We start from the raw sequence: 23852 nt of genomic DNA, 5'->3' as shown, positions 1-23852 counted from the left end.
GATTGTGATTTTTAAAAATTCGTACTGTCATGTAAGGGAAAGTTGAGAATCTTTGCTATACTACTGACATTCCTGGGGCTTCCAGCTAGGGAAATCCAGGAGGCACAGCACCTGATCCACCCAGGCAGGAGCTATTGATATGGAAATTAGATGGCTAGCGAGGCTTTTTTGCTCCACTGCAGTTTCTGCCTAGTCATTAGGGCCCCAAAGCCAGAAAGGATAATGTTTGCAGTAACAGGACTAATATTTATCTATATAATTTTTTCTAAATAGTTACACTGCATGTATGCTACTTTAACAGGTATGATTATGGATAATAATAAAGGTAAAAGTTTATTTTTATCTTATTCACTGTGAGTTCACAAAGAATATCATTTATGTAAAATACCAATGGCACTACTTTAAAAGCAAATATTGGCTTTATAGTAAATAAGGAAGTCATGGGATAAAGCTCTCTATATTTAGCTTGGAATACCCTCTATGGGTAAATCAAATTTTATTTTCCTTCATACCCACAAATAACGAGCATAGTATGCTGCACCCATATGAAGGTCTCAGTAAATGCTTTGAAAAAATTTAACGTATCTAATTAAAATGCCTTTATTTTTTTAAGCCACAAAGAAATATACCCCCAAAACCCTAATTTTTAGGAAAATAACATTTAAGTTGTTATATCATTGTCTATATTTCAAGTATTTATATTTTGTTACTCTGAAATGATAAACACTGGCCTGAGCCCAAACATGATCTTCTTCCAATTTACTATCAGTGTTAAAAATAAATTGGTCACTGAGCAATACAAGAGAAACCACCACCTTCGATACTTTCTTATAAAGCAAATCATAATAAATTAACAATTGCCAATCAGATTTTAGTACAAAATCAATGTCACATTCTCTTTTTCTAGATGTACATTTCCTTCTTCAAAGTAGAAATAATAATAATGCTAATATTAAATAACATTTACCATGTGCTGGGGAGTGTTCAAAAGACTTCACTTACTTAATTCTCCTCTGCTAATTTCTCCCTGTCAGGTAAACAGGCTCAGAGAGGTTACATAACTTGCCCAAGGCAACACAGCTCCCTGACTCTAGCGAGAAGTAGAGTCAGGATTGAAATCCAAGCATTATGGTACCAGTATCTTAATCACTATACAAATATCAATACATATATATAATTTATGGATTAGTTCAATAATTCTTGTTTCTCACAGTACATTTAAAAAAGGTTAAGTCAAATTATAGTAAGTTAAGAGTACAGAAATACTCATTTCCAAACATAAATTTGATGAGCATATGATATGACAAACATCAGAAACAACCAAATTCAATACCTTGCTCATTACTATCTCTGATTATTACCATACATGTCCTAAAGCACACTACACCAAGCTTACATAGGGCGGGGGGGTGAGGGGGTGGAGAGAGAAAGGGAAAAAAACCCTCTAATTTGCAAACATTTGCAAAAAATGAGAGAGCCAAGTAGCAATATACAGTGGTTTAAAATAGCTCAATAAATAAATTCATTCATTTTAAATGACCACAAAGTGTAATTTGTTATCCCATCCAACAGGAACTTTAAAAAATTTTAATTTATTCGCATCATACCGACACATATTAAAACACAATTAACTTTTGAATTAAATAAAATTTTATGAAAATTTTTTGAAGTACTGTAAGTCTACTGTATGCATACAAACACTCACTTTAATTTATTTATTTACTTATTTTTACAAGCTCAGATTCTGGAATAGTTCAACCTCAACTGAAAAACCTCTTGTCATGGAAAATATGCAGCTTACTGATATTTAGAATGGTTTTCCTGTAATTAACTCCCCCTTGAGGATTTTAAGTTAGCAGCAGTAAAATTACCAACAGTACTCTAACACACACCACATGCGCTGGTGTTCAATTCTCAGTGGTCTAATAGCTCTCTGCTAAAGAACTTTTTTGTTTCAAAATTAGAACAAAACCATCCCAAGCATAAAATAAAATATAATTATCATGTTTATATGTGCTGGGGAAAGTATATTTTTAACTTCTGTTTGCCTTCTACTCAATCAGTCATTAAAACAAGTATCAACTGTTTTGATATTTTTTCTGAGTATATTCTACACTAGACTAAAAGTTTAACTGGATGAAGTCAGAAAACATTTCTGAATCGATTTCACAGCTTGATTCAGATCTTTGCTGGCTGATAAAATTATTACCAAACATGATAACTATTTAAATTTTTCATAACACTATTAACAGATTGTCTTCATATGGTCTTACACTCTATTCTGGTTTAATATTTACCCTAACTTGATAACCAAACTACAAATGTTACATAAAACTGGAGAAATCTGTCAAAAAAGCTTTCTTTGAGGGGCACCTGGGTGGCTCAGTGGATTAAAGCCTCTGCCTTCAGCTCAGATCATGATCCCAGGGTCCTGGGATCAAGCCCCACCTGGGATCAAGCCCCGCATCAGGCTCTCTGCTCAGCAGGGAGCCTGCTTCCTCCTCTCTCTGCCTGCCTCTCTGCCTACTTGTGATCTCTGTCAAATGAATAAATAAAATCTTTATTAAAAAAAAAAAACTATGTTTGTAAAAAAAAATGTGAGAATGTGAGTTACTTTAAAAAAAAAAAAGCTTTCTTTGAAACACGACTTGATTCACTGAAGCTAAGAGCAATGAGAGGGCTCAGAGAAAAGCTGGTCCTCAAGATGTAAAGTTCAAGTTCTTTAGAGCTAGCTCTAGGCACGAGTTGATTTACCTATGCAACACAAGCTAACTAAAATTAAAACACAAAAAGAACACAGAAAATGGTTCTACCTACGACACATAAACTCCCTTTTAAAAGTCTACTATACCAGTGAAATGGAATCAACAATAGTCATATTATAGTAAAAGAAGTTTATACATTAAGAATTAAGCACTTAAAAAATTACTACTGGAATAACAAAATGACCTCAAATGTAAATAAAATGAATATGGGTATCCACTTAATGTGATGTGAAATACCTATAACCATAACTGCTTATTCTGAACAAGACACTTAAAGAATATCTTATATACAACTACTGTCCCAAACTTTATAGTTTATGCAATTTCCAAACAGTTCCAAGTCAAGACAATTTACTCTAGAAGTATTAGTGAAACTACAAAAGATGATGAGGAGATTAAGAGAACAAGCCAAGTTCATCTCCTAATGAGTTTTAGTTACAGAACCCAATATATGTTGATCCTAAATAGGAAGCAACAATATCTGGCATTACTGAAGTTATGAGAGAATGGCATGATTTAGGATCTTTAAATGATCTGCCATCTCAAGGAAACCAGATGAGTTACTTGTATCATTCCATACAATTACAAGAGACTTCTTAAACTATCTTAAATTCTCCTCATATATAACCATTAGCATGCACATTCTCAACAAAATGAAAATGTCTTGAATTCAATAGGATTCTACCGCTAAACTGTTTTATTATTTGAATTAAAACCAATCTTTCCACCATTTAAAATATTTTTTATGTGGCTTTAATTTAAATGTAAAATTCCCATTATATTTAACAATGAATTTTAGAAGACAGTATAGCACTACAATAAGAAAATTTGATTAGTTGTCAGTTAACCTGGGCTTTAGTTCTCTGTGTACCAAGAATTATGTGGCTTTTGTTTCCTCAGTTTCCTTATTTATAAAGAATAAAGTTAGAATAGACTTTAGCCTTTGGTTCTTTCCAGATCTAAAATGCTCTGATAATAAATAACTGACAAACTGGGCCCTGTACATCAGGAGAATGTTACAAATCATTACAACTAATTTCTAATAAAATTTAAACCATAAAATGCAAGAAAATGCCCTCAAGAATCAAATACCCACCTCTGCTTGCTGCTGCTAATTTCCATAAAGAATATTTGATAATAAGAGGAAGTATTAATTTTAATTTAAAAATATGACTCAGTTTCTGTGAAGTTAAAGAAATCTCCCATTACAAAATGACTTTTATAAATAACCACTTTGGAGGGTCTCTCTTTGAAAAATTACCTAAGGCCCTTTTCCCCAAGCAAGTTAATGTGAACTTGGGAAGGGCAATTAAATTGTCAGAATTAAAAAATTTGTTTTTAACTAGAAGGTAGCCAGAAGTAGAGTCATGGGGCTAGTATTGATCGCCCGAACAGAGAACATCACTCTTCAGGTATTTACTCTGCCACCTTTACACCAGAGGCTTTCCTTCAAATCAAATCAATCTATAAAAAAGATGGCTCTTACTACTAAAATACATAACTAATCTCCAACAGCATTTCTATTTAGATGTTTCCCTTTGATAACAATAATATAGTTCATGATGTTTTAAGATTCTGTATTAAACTAATGTGCCTCCTTAGTTACATCAATTATAAATAAAAGTTAGAACTCCTAAAACAGATTAAAACTGACACACTATCCTCAGTAATATCTATTTTTAATATTTAAATTCGACACTGAAGCACAGTATTTATCCATGTTAAATTCTGTAATTTCAAGTGCTTCTTGATCATATTAACCGCTTTGTTTCGCTAACTTGATTTTTAATGTTTATTTTCATTAGCTTCCTTTTTGTTATTAAGGCTAAAGAACAAGAATTTCATAATTAACATAAAATTAAAACTGAATGTCAACTGTAAGATATGTCAATAAAACACTAAATATTAAGTTCTTGGCTTATATAATGAACTAGCATAAATCTGATTGACATGAAACACTACCAGTGTACAATCTATGTGCTGAGTTTTTAAAGTAATATTATTTAAAATAAAAAATACAAGTTATGACAAAAAACTTGTATATTTCATCAAAAGATGTTATATTAAATATGACATGCCTCTTTAACTGGCAGACACTGAAGCATCTCCTAAACATTTTTTTTTAAAAACACATTTCGGATTAAAATTTTTGTTTTTAATCTTTCAGAGTATTTCAAATATTAACCATTTTAAGATTCATGCACAATATTGTCAAATAAGATGGAAATACATAATGCTTCATTTACTTCTCTCAATTTAATGAATATTATATTAACCTTTCAATTACTATTTAGAGTAATTTTAGTGAAATCTGCTTCCATACAGGATTTTAAAAAGTCTTAAACAACAGTAAACTTTACTAATAAATATTTTTTAGCCAGCTTCTTAGCATTAAAAGAGTTGACATAATATTATTTTAAAAGGTAAAGTTCAATAACAGTAAAATCCAAATTTATTCATTACAAAAAATTCTGCCATTCCCCCAATGGCTACATGTACTATTTTTAATAAAGATGGATTTTTAATAAGCTCTGTACTAAATCTATACCACAAATTTTAAGTTCAAGTTACTGATATTTCTTTCAAAATTAAGGATTAACAGATTGCCTATGTATAATTTTTAAAAACAATTCCCTTCTCCAAGTATAAAAGAAAATATTTTCATGAAAACACATTTATTGTCACTGATAGACTTCAGGCTTCACAACTCAATGTTCACTGACAGTTAAGAAGACAGAAAGATACTTATTAAATTTTAAGTGTACATACCAATGTCTGTTTGACTGAAAAGTATAAAGCTGACAATTAAGCCGATTTTTTTTAGTAAGAGTGAGTTATCAGCCCCCACCCCCCCAAAAAAAGGAAAGAAGAAAATAAATATAACTCTGAAATGTATGGCAACACATAAAAACCGCATGGACACTAAAAGGGAAAGTAGCCTAATTAATTCTACATCTTATTTCTCCTTTCCTACCTCCTGAAGTTGAAGATGTAGGGCCCTCAGACTATTATTGCTTTTAGATCACTTTGTTATTGACTATTCTCTGTATGATCATTTATTTTAAAGGACTGATGTCACATTTGGTGTTATATCTGATGACATATTGTGGACATTTTCTTCCAGAAATGGCTCTTTAAGGCTGAGTGCAAGAGGTTAAGCTGCCTGACTAAGGCCAAACCTAAGATCACAGACTTTTAATCTAAATTCTTAATATCCTTAAAATCCTTAATACCCCTACTGAATGTAATTTTATATTTATTTTGTATACTACTGTCACTTAACCATATCACTTAACCATAAACTGCTGCATGTTAAACCAATACATTGAAAAAAGAGAATTAAAACCATTTATCTTATTAAAAAATAACCAATTTATATTTTATAAAATCAAAATTAATTTAATATTGAGAGGAACTTCCCCCCCTTAATCAATGTATCTTAACTGGCTTTCAAAAGTTATAAAATATTAAGTGAAATCCTATGATCAAAGAGAGTATATTATTAAATCCAAAGGACTTTTTCAGGTTTCTCCAATTTGCTCATCAGGCTTCTGCCTAATCTGAATCATATAGTGATATGCATTATATCAAAAAAGGGAAAAATGTTAAGCTCTGATAACAAGTTGATGCAGAAAAGGAACATATGAAAATAATGTCTATTCTCTTTTTCTAGGAGCCATCTATCACAACCATCTACAAATCAAGGCTCAGAAAGTATCTAGGCACTTGGACATTTATTACCATCTCTCCCACTTCATAATCTCATGCTAAAATACCATAGTTGAGGGAAAACCATATACACACAAAAGAACCTAGAAACCCATTTGGTTTGTAAATGCTGTCTTTCTGATATTCATGGATTTAAGGCAGGCATCCTGGATTAATTTACTCAAAGCTGAATGTGTCACTTAAAAACAGAAATATTTTATCCCCCTACTCTGAAACAAAGGGCCTATGTTAAGTAAGTTTTGCATGTGTAACGTAATAAACAAATACACTTGACACCATAATTTAATAGGACCCTACACTAACTATAAAAAAATTTACCTTCTCTTTCTGGGGTGAATAACTATGAAATGTGGCATGGACCATTTTACAGTGCCTTGTAATAATGAAGTTATTCTCTTCATTACCAAGTACTGTACCTGCTGCTATTGGCAAGGAGTGACTTAAACACTGACCATGTTCCACGGCTGTTTTTAGTGTCGCTTCAGGATGTGTCGATCCTAGAGGGTTACGCACAAATCGTCGCCGGCGCCGCAAGTCATCTTCCCAGTAGTCAAGGCGCCAGAACTCACGAGGACGACTACAATGAAACAGAGAAGCCACATATGTTAGCAATTATCAAACAGCGTGGTAGCACTGAATTTCTGCATAAAGCTCTCCTTGTTTGCTCTGGCTTTTTTTTTTTTCCCTTCCCCTTCCTCCTAATTCTCCCTCCACCTCACACTCCCCTTTTTCTGCAATCTTTAACTTAGGTATGTCCTTGAAAATAACAATATCACCTTCCAGTCTAAGGAACTCCTTTTCCTTTTTCTTGGAAGGTGAAATGAGCACTAAATACATCATTTTAAAATGAATTGCTGACAGTGTGATCAGTTTCCCCACACTCTAGTGGCATGTGCTCTGATTTCAGCCTCATTTCAGCCTCAGCAGGGCACCTTTCTCTGTGGCTGCATTTATAAACCAGAATAGGGAAAAAGGCTATTATAAATATGGTATAGCATTACCTATATTAATCAAAGTCTGTCCCCCTTCATTTTTCTTCCTAATTTGTGCCTTTTTGCACAAGGTCAGTAAATCATACCATGAATTCTTGGTCCAGAAAGTGTTAACTTTAATGAATATCTCAGTTACATGGTTATGTATGTGATAATAAAATATTACTCTGTTTAGATGTGCAGGAATTTAATTAAAATAATCTCTTAAAATATTCATTACATTTAGCCCCTGAGGCTTAGAACAACACAAGAAAATGCATTTCTTTTCCATTTACTGTTTTTAAATAAACCATTCCTATAGAGTGAAACAGCAATCTATTTTCAAGCAAATCAGATTGGAATTCTGTTTTATGTAGTCTGTTTTTATATTTAATTAAAAACTACATGCTATATGATCTGCAATAATTGCTATATCAAAAGCATACTTTTGGAAATGTATTTTTTAAAGGGTTCTACTATATTTTCCCCAATTATGTAGATCTTTTATATGGCAATATATAAATGCCAACTCTCTCTCCTATTAACTAATCATAATCTAGCATGCTGAAAAATATTTTATAAGGAAAACACTAATATGAAGTTTTTTCAGTTACAGTAAAAAAAAGCCCTGCAGAATACACTTACTAAGCTTCATTAATTAAATTTAAAAATTCATAATCAAAACTTCTATAAGGAATGGCTAATACAAAATAAAATTGCACTTTTATTTCATGAGCTAATAAAATTGTACCTGTCAGCTTTGACCCATTAGCCTTGACCAACTGATAGTCCCAAAATACCCACTTAAAAGTTACTCTTATTTTGATGTATTAGAGATGCTATCCTTTAAAAATTCAAAATAATTTGTAAATAAGTACTTTATTGATTAAAAATTATCTCAGATTAATAAAAGCATAGACAACTAACAGTATGTTAAAGAAGATATATATTTTTAAAAATAATAAGAATCCAATGGTCTTTTCTGAGAAAGCTGGGGACACAATGAGAATATCAAAAACTTCGTTTGTTGATTCTGATCATGCAAAACAGGAGGAGATGTAATGTAACCAAAATGGAATACAAAAAAAGTGTAAGAATTACAGTCCTCAAAAAGGAAAATTAAAGAGCTCTTTTATTCTTCTTTCTTATTTTGCTGTGTCCATTTTAAATGAAAACTATTATAATACCATTTAAAATATGTAAGAAGCTCCTACAGATTACACATAGAAGCAAAAGACAAGAGTTGTCTGAACTCAATTAATAAAATTCTCCTTAGCTGAAAGGCGAGAAGACCATACACAGATGGCTACGTGTATGGCTTTGATAGTCATGGAGCTTGGATAGGCACTTCATCATTCTGCCTACCTACATTTATCTGTTAAAATTATTATCAAATATCAGCCAGGATGCAGTCGTGAATCACGGGCTGCTCCTCGTCTTCAGGGGAATGATACAATGAGGGTCTATTCATCAGGGCGGCAATCGGCACAAGTAATTAGTTCCCTAGACTGAGATCTCCTACAAAGCCTATTTCACTCAGCACCACAAACATATGACGATGTAAAGCTAATGAAAGCTGCTAAAATTTGTTAACCTCTTCAGCCATCAATCCTTCTAATATTCAATGCTTCAGTCTTATGCAAAGGTGGTGAATTATTAATTTGTCATTCATCCATCCTTCTGAATTTTGAGTCAAATTAAATGATATCATTTTTCTTGATAACAATTAAAATTATAAGAGATGTTAAGCTGCTATTATAAAATTATTACAAAATTAGGTAACAATACGTTCCAGTATAATGCATGAGGGTAAAGTCAAATCCAACAGCTATTAAAGGATGTGTGCAATATTTTTTGTCATAGCATAGAAAAAAACAGAAGAAATATAAAATCATTCACAAATTAATAGGTAACTCAAAGACAGTATGTATAAGAGCAAAAATGAAAATTAAGAGGAAACAGAACTATGATATTTATTTTTGTGCCCTTTGATACTAACATTTGCTGAAAGAAAAGCACCAATATATCAGGAACGGAGAATTTGCTCATACAATGAAAAATTTTTTAAGATAAGTCTCATCTTCAAATATAAATGTAGTACCAAAAATTTAAAAATATTACAGTCCAAAAGAAAAGAAAAAAAAGAACTTTATAGCTCACCATAGTGTTTATAATATCCTGAAGCTGTATCTCAAACTATCTTTCTCAATACAAATAGTTTAACTCCTGTTAACAATTTCAAATAATCTGAAGACAAACAAAAATCACTTATTTCAGAGCACAGATCTAGAGTATATTACAAAAATCTTCTAGAGAGCCCAAAACTTTCAATACATTTTCTCGAGAGTCTCTCCATAATAAAACACTGCTCTGCAGGTGATACAGGTTACAAACCCTCAAGGAACTTACTCATAAAAGCATAGCTATTAGCCTCATTTGGATAAAAAATAGCATTATCATCCAATTTCTGATGCTCAGAGCAATACATGTTCTTTGGGGGATAAAAAAGCCATATTCATTTCTTTCAAATAAGGGTAATTACTAGCATGTTTAAAGCCATTTACATAGAAACAGACCTGGGCTTAAAAATCCAATGTTTTACCCCCCAATCCTACTCCTTCCAATAATACACTCTTTGGATTAACTTTTATCACTGAAAAAATGAGGCATGGTTTGTCATTTTAGAACAGTATTGGAAAGAGGAATGTGTAGGTTTCAATCACCAACTTATTGTAGGTTCAGATCGTTCACATAAGGATTTCACTCTAAAAGCCCCTTATAGGGGAAAAGAAGATAAGAAATTGGCAAATTTGGCATAATCAAGTCAGCTATCTTCCCATGATGTTATGAATTAAATAAGTTGTATATTTTTGGAGTTATCACCAATGGTATGGCTAGAAAAATTTTTAAAAACGAAGTTCAGAAAACTCTTGGGGCGCCTGGGTGGCTCAGTGGGTTAAGCTTCTGCTTTTGGCGCAGGTCATGATCTCAGGGTCTTGGACTCAGTGGGGTCCTGGGGAGTTATGGACTCCTCCCCCTCAGTTGGGATCCTGCTTCTCCCCTCTCTCTCTGCCTACTTGTGAACTCTGTCAAATAAATAAATAAAAATCTTAAAAAAAAAATCAGAAAAGAAACCAACTGTTAATCAAATACAAGCATGGGTAAGATAAGAAATTATTATTCTGAGAATTTAAAAATATATATATATCCGGATCACTGCACACCTTTATATATCTGAACTTATCCAAAAAAATATATTAATATGTGATACCACATTCACAAACTTAACCTTTATCCATTTCCACAAAAATAAAAACTAAGATCCCCAAAAGTATTCAAATTCAAAATGTGAGCCTAGGCCACATAACATTTGAAAATAAAATCTTCTCTATAAAAGGTGCTGTAGTTAGGTCCCCTACTAGTATACTCTTCAAGTACTAAAATCTGTAACTAATATAAATACACATATTTAAAAAGCTGTGGATGACACTGAAATTAAATGTTCTAACTTTTCTTTCTAATTATTTTCCCTGCTTCTTTGAGCTAATTTCAAAGCCTGAGGTTAAAATTACAATAAAAGTATAATTGTCTTTTTCTAAGTCATCTAATTTTCTTCATAATTAAAAAAAAAACTTCACACTTATCTGTTTATATACACATGCCTTTAACAAATCATTAAAATCTACATAAAAGACTATAAAACAATGTCATTTTAATATATACAGAATTTGTATTTTCTATTCTACAAGATAGAATCAAATAGACTGTTGAAATGTATCTTAGAGGGAAATATAACTCAAGCATTAATAATCTATCAATTCCCTTTCTGACCTCCATTGTAGTCAGTGATTTGATCAAGTAAAATAAATAAACAAGTATGACCCAAATGAGAATCAGGTGGAAAAGGCAGAAGTAAAAGAAAGAATCATCAATAACTAAGATATAATCCACTTTCTTCCTCTAGCAGTTAAATTGGTCAAGTATAAATAATCTATTTTTTTCACATGTAAATTTTAAGACTTTATAAAGTTCAGGGTGTTTTGGAAAAGTCTAACACACCAAGGAGCCAATTAACAATGTGTAAATGGATGAATATTGTAACAGAATCCAAAAATATTTACTAATAACAATGACTGACTCTTTACCTTGAGCCAGCTGCCAGGAATACAAGAATTATTCAGATACTGTCCTGGTCTCATGGGGAAGACAGATGTGAAAATAAATAATGAGAATTCAAAAAACTATGTGTAACAGAGCAGAGCTCTATTAAATGGCTAGTAAACTGCACAACTCCAGGAGGCAGTGTTCACATCAAAATTTATATAAATGGCACTCCTGGATTTCTGCAATGCTCATTTTGGTTTTCTAAAGGAACACCCTTGAGAATGACATGGTGCCATAAGAACACCTCCTTTTTTCCTCCTCTCCATACAATGCTCAAGTTCCTTTTTTTTTTTTCTCCTAGAGTTAAATCTAATCTTTGGAAAAGGGAAGAGAATGATGCTATCAGTAGCAGAAATAGTGTTCAAACTAGGATTAAGTAACTGTCAAAAAAATCAAAAAGAGAGATAAAATTTAGTACACAGAATAAAATAATCAAGGAAAAAAGGGAACATTAACATTATTTCCCTGAAGTCATTAAGTTCATATTGCTTTATTAAAGTAGATTTTTATATTATTCTATTAAAGTTGGTTATATTAATTACTAAAAATCAGTGACAGCTACATATATATTCCAATTATTCCATAACTTAAAGGTACTAACACTTATTCAAATTTAGTCAGATATATGTATGTCTGCAATTTCACTGTTGTGTCATTTTAATGTAACTTGGATCTACATCAGTGAAAGAATGCTAGTTTTAAAAAGAAAAACTGTCACAATGCAATTACATTAGACAAATGTCCCGTTTTCCATCTCACCCACTTCCTTGTGACAATACCTAATACATCTTGATAGCCTTAACAAAAGTCAGCAATAAATTTTCTGGCTAAATAAAAGTTCTAAATCCTAAATAATTTCAGCACTTCACATCTTATTTTAAAATTTTTATATTACCTGTTCTTTAAATTCCTGTATCTGGTTCGCTTTCATTTCTATATTTTTAGATTAAAACTCATGCTAGATATTAGCTACAACTTAAACAAATGGTAACTTCTAAAAAGAAGTAAATATTTTCAGTGTACTGTCAGCTAGAAGATAAAAGTGTTTAAGTTCTAGAAGGGTTTCACTTTCTGCATAAATCTTGGTGAAATAATGTTCAGGTACTAAGGGCATCATACAATACAAAAGAATGCTTTATCTCACAAGCTGAAATCTGCTGTGCCTTCATGCAGATAAATAGAAAGAATATTAACTAAAACCAAGAACTATCTATAAATCAAATGGAGGTGATCTATGCACTGTGCTGTCTTAATGAAAAGGAAAAAAAAAAAAACAAAACCTTCGACTACTTGGATCCAAAAGGAGGTATCTTCTAAAGCAGAATTATTTCTTTATTGAGGCCTGATACATAGATTTGATAATATATCAAGTCACTATAACACTGCATATACTATTTAATTATGTAAAATTACATTTTATGTAGTTATGAAATTCTGCATGGTACTATTCGGTGTATTTCTCTGTTAGCTTTTAGAGACATTTAGACACTCATCTTCAATTATTATTGAGAATAATTTACAAAAATATCATTTTGTAACAAGGTCAATTCTTTAAGAAATAATCACATACTTTTCCTGGCTGCTGTTAGCCTATTAGTCATTCCTTTACTCACTTAGCATTTTTACCAGGAAGTAAGCAAAGTTATAAGAAAATAAAAATCTAGTGTTATTGTAACTACCAATTAAAACTCCAACAAAAGAAAAATGAAAAAAACATTTTAAATAAATGATGTTGAATACGAGAAGCCCTAAAACTCACCTCAGTAGCCACACTATTTAGATAATTCTGATCTATTTTCCCCAAAAATGTGATTTAAAAAAAGTAATTCACCAAATATCTATTTAGTGCCAACTATGTACCAGTCTTGGTACCTCAATATGAATAATGCTTTTATAATTTTCTATGTTATAATCAGGACAAGAAAACCATCATATATCAAAAATAATATTTATTTATTTATTTTTTAAAGACTTTATTTATTTATTTGACAGACAGAGATCACAAGTAGGCAGAGCAGCAGGCAGAGAGAGAGAGGGGGAAGCAGGCTCCCTGCTGAGCAGAGAGCCCGATGAGGGGCTCGATCCCAGGACTCCGGGATCATGACCTGAGCCGAAGGCAGAGGCTTAACCCACTGAGCCACCCAGGCGGCCCCAAAAATAATATTTAAAATAGACAGCATTTATTGCATTTGGCTACTCTGTGCTAGCCATCATGCTCTTTTATACACATTAGCACCAAGCCTCACAGCAACCCTGCCAAAATACTGTTATTTTCACTTTAAAGATGAAGAAACAAGGCCCTACCGATCAGTAGTAACTATGAACTTCAAAGCCAATGAGGTTTTCACATGACATTTCCTCTAGAAATTCACTGGATACTACTCAGCTATGATCAAAATACTAATTAACCCTGCCTGAGAGGATTAAGGATTCCATTAAGGTTTTAATGAGGATCTATTTTCTAAGTTCCATGAAGACAAGGGTTTATGTCTACCTAATTCACAGGCCAAGCACAGTAACTGGAACAAAGCAGGCACTTAATAAATAACCAATTAAAGAACAAGTGACTTTTTTAAAAGAAATTTAAATGATAAACCAGAGTCTGCTGGGAAAAATGGAAAAGGCATTCTAAGCAGAAGAAAGAGCATGGACAATGGCATAAAGACATAAAAAAGGAACCTTTATCTTAGGACCTTTGGGTAACAAAGATCATTTTGAGGCAATCTCAGAGTGGCAAAAAGCTAAGGTAGGAAACATAAGTTTAGAACCAGACTTCAAAAGTCCTTGTATAATTAATGGAAATAGTTCTCTGCACATCTTATAGTCCACAGACAGACAGCCAAGTTTCTCTCAAAAGAGGACCAATATGATTAGCCTTATATACTGCATGGCAACAATATAAACGGTGGCAGTAGGAATGGAACTTAAGGCTAGAATTCAAGAAACCTATCTGAAGTGGAATAGATAAGATTCAGTAAGACAGTCAATACAGAAGGTGAGGAAAAAGGGGATGAGAACAAAATTGAGGTTTCTGACAAAGGGGAAGTAAAGGGATAAAGATGCTACTTAACTGAAATGACAGCAAGTTAAGTAGGTGTGGTTGGAGAATAATCATGTTCTGGACACCTAATAAGTTCTGGGCAGGTATGTCCAATAAGAAATCACTGTAACTTGGGAACTCAAAAAAGGAGCCTGGGCTAGAGATAGGAAATTGGGAGACTGATAAGTGTTGGGAGTTGAGGAATTTAGATTTTCGTCTAACAAAAATTTACTGAGTCCTTATTATAAGTTTGGTATTTGCTAGATGCAGAGAAAACTGTATTTTTTTTAAAGATTTTATTTATTTATTTGACAGAGAGAAATCACAAGTAGATGGAGAGGCAGGCAGAGAGAGAGAGAGAGAGAAGCAGGCTCCCTGCTGAGCAGAGAGCCCGATGCGGGACTCGATCCCAGGACTCTGAGATCATGACCTGAGCCGAAGGCAGTGGCTTAACCCACTGAGCCACCCAGGCGCCCAAGAAAACTGTATTTTAAGGACAGCAGAAGAGTGAAAATAAAATCTGTGAAATTTCAGAATTTAAACACTGCAGAAGAGGAAAGCATCACTGAAACAGAGAAAAAGTTCCTTACAATCAGTAAGATACTGAGGCAATCAAAATAAATGGTGCCAAAAAAGACAAAGAAGCAAAGTCTCTTCAATGCAGCGAGTGGGCAGCAATATTGAATTCTACATAAAAACGTTTAGAAGGGTAGGGTACCTGACTGGCACAGTTGGCGGATGCTACTCTTGACTTCCATGTTGGCAGTTTGAGCCCCACACTGGGAGTTGTACTTAAAAATAAAATCTTTTTAAAAAAATGTTTGAAGGATGAAGAATGAAGAAAAGCTTTTATGTTTCTGCATTTTAAGATATATAATCTGTATGCTATGAAGTTCACCTGTTTAAAATGTAAAATTTAATAGTTTTTAGTATACCTACAGAGTTGTGCAGCTGTCAACATAATCTAATTTTAGAATATGTTTATTTTTCCCCAAAGACATCCCACATCCCATACCAGTTATTTTCCATTTTCCCTTCCTTGAGAATGGTCATGTAGAGGATTTCACAGGATGCAGGACAGAAGGGAGGTAAATGTGTTTGCTCTGACTTGGATCTTCTTAAGTCTGGACAAATTTTAAAATAAGGCATTGGTAATAGGCACTTTTTATCCATACTGGAATTTTTTGGAGAGCCTAATGCTATGAGAATACATAATTTTTAAAAAACATTTCCAGTATCTCTAAAGTACCAAAAAACTGTGTTTTTGTTTTTGTTTTTTTAATATTTTATTTACTTGAGAGAGAGAGAGCACAAATAGGGAGAGAGAGAGAGACAGAGAGACAAGCAGACTCCTTGCTGAGTGGGCAGCTTAACACGGGATTCCATTTCAGGACCTCATGATCATGACCCGAGCTGAAACCAAGAGTCGGACACTCAACCAAATGAGTCACCCTGGTACCTGAGAACTGAGTTTACCTTTTAAGAGAAACTCATTAAAATCAAATGTATAATTAATTCATACTGTAAGATATAAAATAGCTAAAGTTTGGGAGCAATTTATATTAAAGACCAATAATCTTTACAATTTCTGGATAGGATATAAAAATATTTGGTCCCATTTATTGTAAAGGACTTAAAATTAATCACCTTAGCTCTACCATATACCAGATCTATTATCTCTACATAAATCATTTATCATTTTTGGGCTTCCGTCACCTTACACAAAATAATTGTAACTTGTTTAGCCCACCCTACAGGGCCATAGTGAGGAATCAAATGAAATGGGAGTATGTGAAATTGCTTCAAGAACAGTAAAATGATGTAAAGGTAAGGTAGGGGTTTTAGTTAATAATGAATTTACATGTTGCTACTTCTACATTACTTTGATAAAAGCATGTGCTTACAGTGGTATTATGAGTGACTTCAGACATGATTTAATTTTTTTTTTTTTTGACAGACAGAGATCACAAGTAGGCAGAGAGGCAGGCAGAGAGAGAGAGGAGGAAGCAGGCTCCCTGCAGAGCAGAGAGCCCGATGCGGAGCTCGATCCCAAGACCCTGGAATCATGACCTGAGCCGAAGGCAGAGGCTTAATCAACTGAGCCACTCAGGTGTCCCTCAAACATGATTTAAAAACAAAAACCTAAGAAAGCTCTGATTAAAATGCCCTCAAATGGCCCCTGATAATAATTAGCTCCAAGTCCCCAGCAATGATTAACTTTCTTTCTTTAAAGATTTCCCTATGCCAGACATTTTATATAAATGGAATCATACAATATGTAGAATTTTGTGGCTGGCTTCTACCATTTAGAATAATGTTTTTGAGGTTCATCCATGTTGTAGCATGTAATAGTACTTCATTCACAGTACATTTTGTTTGTCCATTTCTCAGCAGATACAAATTTGAATGTTTCCATTTGGAAGGGGGAAATCTTGGATTTTATAACTAGAAAATTGAAGTACTCACTTGGTTACCTACCTAGCATTCACTTCTTTCCCCTTTCCTCTTTTCTGAGAAGTGCAACTTTCCTAATTATTTTTTCATAACAATTACAGTTTTGCTCAAATATCACTTCTTATATGGTTGGATAACTTATAGAAAATGACTTTAAGCCAATTATGACAATCCTGTTGTTCTTGTCAGGTTCCAGACCTGTGACTGGTTCCAGAATCTAGCTTCAAACAAATCATTGCACAACATTTTTGCCTGGCAATCATTTTTCAACAATCTGAAATGTAAAACTTTTATTCAGTGGTTAAGACAGTAGTTCCCTTTCTCCTGATGCTGAAATAAGGAAATGTTAGATCCAGTTGTCAGGAGTTATAACACAACCATGAAGAAGATAGAGTGGGTTAAAGTTTACATACCCAGAACTGCAAAAAAAAGATGGAGCTGAAGACCTGCCCCCAAGACTTTACACACCTATACTTCTTATAATAAAAGATAATATACTTCTTCACAAGTTGTTGAAATAAAGATTTTCACTTCATTTAGAGCCAAGTGCCTTTGAAACCATCTAACAGATATAAGAATTACTGGTGATGCCATTAGCAATTTGATTACAGTTGTGGAAGGAAAACTAGATAATAGGGAACACTTGTTTTGGTGGAGATAGTTTGGTGGAGATTTGGTGGAGATAATTTGACCTTGAAAAAAATTCTTTGTCAATGAAAGGAATTAGGGAAATAGGGTGTTGGTTTAAAGAGGGTCAAGAATATATATAAGCATGTTTGAAGATGGAAAAGACTAAGTTCAAAAAATATATTAAGACTGAAGATGACATGTGGGAGAAGGGCAAGGACAGCATTATAGAGATAGAAGAGGTATGATCCTATAAAGAGAGTGTACTTCCCTGGAAGTGAAAAAAGTCACCTCCTTCTCATTGGCAAGATGGAAGGATGTAAAGCTCTGTACATTAACAAGTTTAGGGTTTAAAAGAATAAAAACTGAAGACTGATTTTGGCCTGATAATTTCTGTTTTCTCAATAGCAAGCTTATTTTTTAAAAAAGATTTTATTTATTTATTTATTTGACAGACAGAGAGCTCAAGTAGGCAGAGAGGCAGGCAGAGAGAGAGAGAGGAAGGGCAGCAGGCTCCCTGCTGAGCAGAGAGCCCAATGCCTGGGTGCCCCTACAATAGCAAGCTTCTAACAGAAGAACAGAATAGAGAGGTAAAAGTTAGAATGAGCTGCTTTGGGGAATATAAAAGAAAGCTGACTAAAAGCAAATTTAAGAATGGCTAAGTAGTTACAAAGGTCTAGCTGAGATCCGAAACCATTCATCTAGAGTGGCACTCTTTACAAATGTGATTTTTGACTCCCAACTACACTCCTCAATCTAAGAACAAGTCTAAAAAGAGCAGCCAGCAAAACTTACTCAAGATTTTGGAGTGATATGGTTGACAGGCCAAAATATAGAAGGTGAAGGAGAATGAGTAGGCTGGTGCGGATGTCTGGGTTGGGTAAGAATGATAAACCTGTGCTCTTTTTGGACCTCTGTAACTTAATATAGGGTTTATCAGATATTGATTTATTGAGAAACCAAATTTACCCTGTTTTCCACATCACTAACATTTATAATAATTTGGTTTCTGAATTAATTAATCAATATATGTTTAATCAATGTATCAAGCCCCTTTACTTAATGAGTTTCCAACTTGTATTAAAATGTCTAGAATGAAAGAATGGAAGCTTATGAACATGCTTGAAGACTGTCTTCAGTCTATGATCTATAGGGTCACTCTAGTCAAGAGTCACAGGGCTGGACAATGTGCATGCAGAGAATGAGCTGAAGTCTCAGAAAGACAGGATTTCTTTCTTCTTTTCTTTAAGATTTTATTTATTGATTTGACAGAGAGAGACACAGCAAGAGAGGGAACACAAGCAGAGCAGTGGGAAAGGGAGATACAGGCTCCCTGTTGAGCAGAGAGCCCAATGATCCAGAGCAGATCCAAGAGCAGAGAGCACTTGATCCCAGGACTCTGGGATCATGACATGAGCCGAAGACAGATGTTTAAGGACTGAGCTACCCAGTTGCCCCAGGACCTCTTTCTTTTGAGAAGTAGGTTACACTGTGCTCCTGGAAAAGGGAGAGGAACTAAAAATTACTGACTGCCCACAGTATATCAGACACTCTGATAAGAATTTTACATGTGGTCTCTTTTAATTTACAGAACAATGCTTTAAGTTAGGAATACAATTCCAATTTAACATGTTAAATCCCAATTTCGCTACTAAAAAGCAGAGCTAGACCTCACATCTGTGATTTTCCATTACTTAAAAATTTTTATTTATTTATTTTTTTAAAAAAGACGAACCCTAACGCCCCTCACTGGCAATCCTGTTAGGACGCTCCTCACTTTTTTTTTTTTTAAGATTTTATTTATTTATTTGACACAGAGAGATCACAAGTAGACAGAAAGGTAGGCAGAGAGAGAGGGGAAAGCAGGATCCCCGCTGAGCAGAGAGCCCGATGCAGGGCTCGATCCCAGAACCCTGAGATCATGACCCAAGCTGAAGGCTGAGGCTTAACCCACTGAGCCACCCAGGCGCCCCCTAAAAAGTTTTTAGCAATGCTACTTCCATGCTGCTATGGCTGAGAGTTTCATATTAGGTCATAAATAGATTCATTATGACAAATTATTATAAAGTTCAAACACCTTTTTTACAAAATGACAGAGTGGAATGGGACCAAAAACTTATTGTAAATTATAAGAAAAACTATTATCACACATTACAATAAAGAACAATTACAAATATACATTTTTCCAGAATTAGCAAACCCAAAATTGAATAGCACAGCTATGAGACTGGTGTGTGCAGGGGGGTTAAGGGTTTATAAGGCTCTGTTGCTTTTTAGCTGATAAGTAAAACTAAGGTAAATACAAAGTACTGTGTAGGGCAGGTCAGCTTTTGAAAAGCTTGGGAACCATTAATAGTCACTGATTCACTTGCTCCAAATATGGAAGTGCTACTTGGGTTATAAGCATATGTATGAAGGAATATCAGAGCCAAAAACACCTGCTTTGGCATTTAGGGCCTTCATTTCTCTCAACCTCAGGCCCCAATATCACATTTTTATTTTATTATTATTATTTTTTTCTGACAGACAGAGATCACAAGTAGGCAGAGAGGCAGGCAGAGAGAGAGGGGGAAGAAGGCTCCCCGCTGAGCAGAGGACCCCACCCCCATGCGGGGCTCCATCCCAGGACCCTGAGACCATGCCCCAAGCTGAAGGCAGAGGCTTTAACCCAGTGAGCCACCCAGGTGCCCCTATATCACATTTTTGTGCTTGTTGTTAAAATAGTTTATAAGTTATAGAAAGAGAGAGAAAAAAAGCAAAGAGGTATCAGCCACCTTAGTATGGCACTTTTATCTTTAAATAAATAATTTAAAGGCTTAAACGCAGCAGCAACCCACCATAATCCAATACTCCCTGCCTTTAATGCAAAACTCTTAGGAAAATACTGATGAAAGCAAATAACTGATTTTAACTAGCATAAAAAATATTATATACTTGCTTTGCAAGCTAGATAAATTAGTGAAAAGTATGTACTCCTCATCCACAGGGACAAAAGGGCTTATTACGTTACACTTCCAGGTTTTTAAGACAGTTGGAAGCCACTTCCTTCAATAGTTGCTGTCATCTCGCAGAAACTTTGCAGTACTTTCAATTTTGAAGCAATTATTCACATTCTGAAATTATTTATTTTCCTCACTTTACCACATTTTCAGTTTGTCTGGCGCTGAATGACCAGTACTGTTTTGGCTTAATTATATTCATTTACAAATATTTTTTAAGTGCCCACTACTATTTAAAAAGGTTGAGGTGCTATAATGGATACTCATCTAAGGAAAACAGTCTGTAATCTCAAGGCACTTACAATCTAATAAATGGGATAAAATGAATTATATGGCATTAAGATCAATGCCATAAGAGAAGTAAAAATCCAGAGCTTTGGAAATTGAAAAAAAGTAATAAGTGATCACATATGTTTTAAAGAGATCAGGAAATGCTTTAAGGAGCAAGAGATTTTTTTGAAAAAGATCCATAAGAAGGGGTCAAGTTTCAACTGATATACAAGGAAGAAGATGGCACTGTAGGCTTTTCAGCAAAAGTACAGAGGTCAGAAAATTGGAAGCAGTCCTTTTGGTTGGCCCCAGTAGAAAACAAGGTATAAAATAATTATGGGGGCCTGGACATATCATAAAAGACAGGGATGAAAAACTAATGAGTTTATATTTCACTCATTCACTCACTCACTCATTTAATCAACAAACACTTATTGAATATCAATGATGTATAAGGACCTGTACCAGGCAGAGGAGATTTACAGTTATTTGATGATAAAGAAAGTTATTATCCTCAAGGACCTCACAGTACAATGGAAGAAATAGATATATGAAGAGACAATTGCAATATACACAAAACATTCTTTGGGAACAGTGAAAGGGCATTATCCAAAGTAACAGAAGACTTCCTGGAAGGCAATAATAACACACAAATTGAGTCAAAGAGTTAACAGATGTTTACCAGGAGAAGAAGGAAAGGAAAAGCATTCTTTCTGAGAGAACAGCATTCGCAAAGCCAAAGAAGAAACAACTAGGTATGTGTTAAACTGAAATGTTTCTACAATTTTGGGGCAGTACAGGCAACAGGGGCCAAAGAAGAAGCTACAGAAATAAGAAGGGGCCAGATCAGAGAGAATCATTTGAGGAGTCCAATTCCTGTTTAAAAGCCTATGACTTTTTTCAGGACTGACTACAGTTAGTTATAAAGGCCTTACCTGTCAGGCATTACAGGGAAAGCTGCCCTCCACTAGCCCCAAACTAGACTTCATATATAGCCAATGAACTCCATTCTCTAAAGGAAGTTGTACTCAAGGACTTAGGACCCACTGTCCAGTCATATTCTTAGCATAACTGCCTTCCTAGCCCTTGCACTTTTATCCTAAAGTTTCTTTATCTGAAGCCTTAGGCAGAGGTCATTTTCAGGCACACTGCCCAGAACTTTCTAGCAGAGAAAGAAGGAAACCCTGAAGACACTTTCCCCCACACTCACTCAGTCTACTCTGAGCTCTTTTCTTTTTCCGTCTTCTAACCTCATGGTCCATAAACTGCTATAGTCTTTTGTTCAGTTTCCTCAACAGTGAGATGACCCCAACATCTAGACTGATCTATACTAATCCACACTGATTAACCTGACCTTCCAACAGTGCAGGATATGGCAGGATAATGGAAATGGAAATGGCAGGATAATGGAACGGGGGAGTCCTGCAGTTTTAGACTATTGCTTATACCACCAGAGCAAGTTATTAAAGACTTACTCTTTCATTTCTGGTTTGTGGCTTTCATCAGCTACTCTGATCCTTGGTTGCTTGGCTCTCTCCTAGCTCAGCTGAACTCCTGACATTATCCATATCATTTTAGAGAGTTGACTTTTGTCTTTTAGCAGTAGGGAGATACTGAAGAGTTTTAAGCTTTACGTTTTAAGTATTATGACTGCAGAACAGTAACTCGAGGAAATATACAAAAGAAGAAATATCATAAATGAGAACACAAGTAAGGAAGTTATTAGAATAATTTAACCAAGATAAGGGTTTTCAACATTAACTTTTTAAATTTCCTATTTTTCTGATTTATCCCATTAATGTGTTATTGAAACGTGCTAAATTTCTCTGTAATACAAGGAAGGCAATAAATAAGGCATGAAAATAAAGTTCAAGGACATAAGGTAATTTATTCAAAATAAAATGGGCTCCAAAGCATATGATGTATAAAGCTGATTAAATGTTATATGCAGTACGACAGGCCAAAACTAAGGTAGAGATCAAGTCCTGAAGCTGAGTAGAGATGGGAAGAGAACATAAAAATGGCTCAGTAAATGCTACATCAACTCAGCCCAGAAATGACATGCAAGTCCTCTACCTACATATATTCCTTTGTCTTACCAAGTCACATGACTCCACAAAGGAAATGTGATTCCTGGTTGGGTACCCATTTCCCAGCAACAGATCTACACAATGGAAAGACAGAATGAAACTATGATGATCAGCTACCATATCTGCCACAGGTAACAATATATATACCATAAAGAAAAGTAAAACATGAAAGAGCAACAGAAAATCTAACAGAGGGAATAGGAGACCATTTAAAATGAGATGATTAGGGAAGGATTCTATGAGAAGGTAACATTTAAAGAAAGATCTAAAAGAGGTGAAAGCATCAGTTATGCAGATGTCTTGGAAAGAAAATTTCAGGTAGAGACAACAGTAAATCCAAAGGTCTACTTTGTGAGACCACAGAACTTCAAAGAGAACATTCTGGATGGATAAGAGTTTTAAGTAGAGACCAAAAAGTTACTAAGAAGATGAGGAGGACATTCGAATATTTTAAGCAGAGAAGTAACATGCTCTGCCATGTTTTAACATGGTCACTCTGGCTGCTGCAAGAGCCTGGGTGGAAGTGGGAGGGTGACATTAGAAGCCATGAGTCCAGTTTGTAGACCTCTGCAATAATCTAGAAGATGATGATGTCTAGAAACAAGTGGCTACAGCAGAAATGGTAAAAAGTCACTGAATTCTGGATATATTTTGAAGGTGGGGTTGAAAGAACATGCTGATAGATCATACCTGGGGTATAAAAGGAAAAGAGAAAATGATATTATAAGGATTTTGGTCTCAGA

General features: G+C 34.2%; 1 protein-coding gene across 4 annotated transcripts in view; it reads right to left on the bottom strand.

The window, feature by feature from the left end:
- The window catches only part of LRBA (LPS responsive beige-like anchor protein), a 731946-nt gene that overhangs the window by 278779 nt on the left and 429315 nt on the right, over positions 1-23852 (bottom strand). For all 4 annotated transcript variants that reach the window (XM_044224882.1, XM_044224884.1, XM_044224883.1 and 1 more), the window contains one exon: positions 6947-7071. In XM_044224882.1, the coding sequence (XP_044080817.1) occupies positions 6947-7071 (125 nt within the window). The remainder of the gene's footprint in view (positions 1-6946; positions 7072-23852) is intronic.

Source organism: Neovison vison, chromosome 11 (assembly GCF_020171115.1).
Source record: "Neovison vison isolate M4711 chromosome 11, ASM_NN_V1, whole genome shotgun sequence".
NCBI lineage: Eukaryota > Metazoa > Chordata > Mammalia > Carnivora > Mustelidae > Neogale > Neogale vison.
Note: the sequence above shows the minus strand (reverse complement) of the source record. Positions and strands in the feature narration are given on the sequence as shown.